General features: G+C 44.7%; 1 protein-coding gene across 1 annotated transcript; it reads right to left on the bottom strand.

Annotated features, from left to right (window-relative positions):
* Window positions 1-644: 644 nt before the first annotated feature.
* rln1 (relaxin 1) lies at window positions 645-1,794 on the bottom strand (the record flags this gene model as incomplete). Its single annotated transcript, XM_079289936.1, has 2 exons — window positions 1,505-1,794; window positions 645-994 (listed from the first exon to the last, which is right to left on the bottom strand). The coding sequence occupies exons 1-2, from the start codon at window positions 1,698-1,700 to the stop codon at window positions 645-647; spliced, it is 546 nt and encodes a 181-aa protein (XP_079146062.1). The 5' UTR covers window positions 1,701-1,794.
* Window positions 1,795-1,994: the final 200 nt, after the last annotated feature.

The following is a 1,994-nucleotide window of genomic DNA, read 5'->3' as shown; positions in this document are numbered from 1 at the left end:
TATTCCACATGTGTAAATCTAAATGTGACTTTTATATTACATTAAGATTTATTACATTGTACCTTGAGTCAAACAGCTAATAGGCATTTCTGGGTTTTGTTCAAGGGGTTAAATGTATTTATTTGTTTACTCTGCGTCATTAAGGGTTAAAAAAAATCCAAGCTGCTCTTTTGCAGTAGTGTCCTTGAGGTGTTAACAGAAAATGATCAAGCAGACGTAATGTTGTGAACAGAGGCCAGCAATAAGTTCACAGCAGCATAAATGACATGAATGTGCGATATTGGCCTTTGCTGGTACAACCGTAGTTTAGTTGAATAATCTAATATGGAATATGGATGCTGTTTTGTGCTCCAAATCCAGCATATAAACAAGTGTGGGAGACAACACATGACACGGCTCGACATTTCATATTAACACAGTATTTAAAATTTATTTTCAATGATGCTGAAAGAGTGATAATACCGTACATACAGAACATGATTTTTTTTTTTTAAACAAAATATCAAGTAAAGGGAATAAAGAAAATTGGAGGCTACTTCTAGCCTATTAAAGAGCAGATGTGAACTCTCCTCCTACGTCTCTCCAACTGTGGACACTGTCCCTCCCCCATCCCTCCTCCTCCTACCTCCCCACTCCTCCGTGCCTCAACACAAGCGTCCGATATCATTCTTGGTGCAGCCGTGGTTACAGCACTTTCTCGCCACACCCAGAGAAAGGTTCCTCTTCATCTTGCTGTGTACGGGCCCGTCAGCTGCTGCTCGTCTCCCGTCTCGCTCGCCTAAAACTGTGGACGACCGAAGGGCCAAGTCAGTCAGCGGCGGCTGCTGCCGCCAGTGCCCTCTGGCCCCGTATAGAGCCAGGAGGTCTGCCAGGGAGTGAGCGTGGCCGACTCTGAGAGGAGACAGATCGTCTGCTGTGAGCTCTGGGCCGGACTGCCAGGTGTGCTGGTTGTCCTCCACTGTGATGTCACTGAGGGAACTCCACCTGTAGGGATCTGGAGAAAAGGGACAGATAAATAATAACATGAGTTGAACAGAAAGATTACGGTCCATTTTTCAAATGCACCTTCAGTCATTGTAAAAATATATTCAATTATCAGAACATGTTTCGAAAAAGGTGCTTTTCGGAGGACACTGAAATAATAGTTATTACTCACTAAAAGGGTTTGTGCAATTACCAATGAACATGAGCTGACCATGGTGCTGAAATAGGAGGCTCTGTCAATCAGCTGTCCAACTGAAGTGTGTGGTGGTGGGGGGTGGGGGGGGCTGATTCCCTTTTGATGTGTAATAACTCACCATCTACAGTAATGTGCTCGCAAATTAGAAATACATTTCACCCAGTTTAACGACATGTTTCAACATATAGTCAGAAGTTGATTTTACAATAAGTCTTTATGTTTTGAAACATGCCTTTATACAAATCTTTCTGCTGGTATTTTTTTAGAAATGCACTTTAATACACAATTTAAGCAATTAGTGAAAAGGCAGTAATGTTGACTCACCTTTGTCCCCCTCCGTGGATCGTCTCCACCGGGAGCCGCCGCAGGTGAAAATGACCGCTCGGATGAACTCTCTCCCGCACAGTTTCACGACGTAGTCCCTCGGTAGGATCAACCTGTCCATCAGCGCCGCCTTCCCACAGTTGCAGATGCCACCGACACATACCACAGCCACGGCAAGAGTCAACCTCCAGAGCATTTTCACTTGAAACGAACAGAACGAGTTGGCCGGTTTGCGCTGCACAGGAGGGTCAAGATGAGCTCCACCTCAGATCTGGACAGAGTTTCCAATCCTGTTAGTTTCCTTGTTGTTTTCTTTCCGTTAGAAGAGTTCTGTTGCAGCCAAATACTGAAGTTGTAAGTGTTGTGTTGCAGAGTAGGCTCTGGTTTCCTCTTTTTGTTCTCTCTGTAAACCGCGTCACTGGTTCACTCATCAACCTATGCATCCAACCCCAACCCCTCTCCCTCCCTCACACGTCTTTTAGATGGATGA

The sequence above is a fragment of the Melanostigma gelatinosum genome (genome assembly GCF_949748355.1).
Source record: "Melanostigma gelatinosum genome assembly, chromosome: 18".
NCBI lineage: Eukaryota > Metazoa > Chordata > Actinopteri > Perciformes > Zoarcidae > Melanostigma > Melanostigma gelatinosum.
This window is presented reverse-complemented; position numbering and strand designations above follow the sequence as displayed.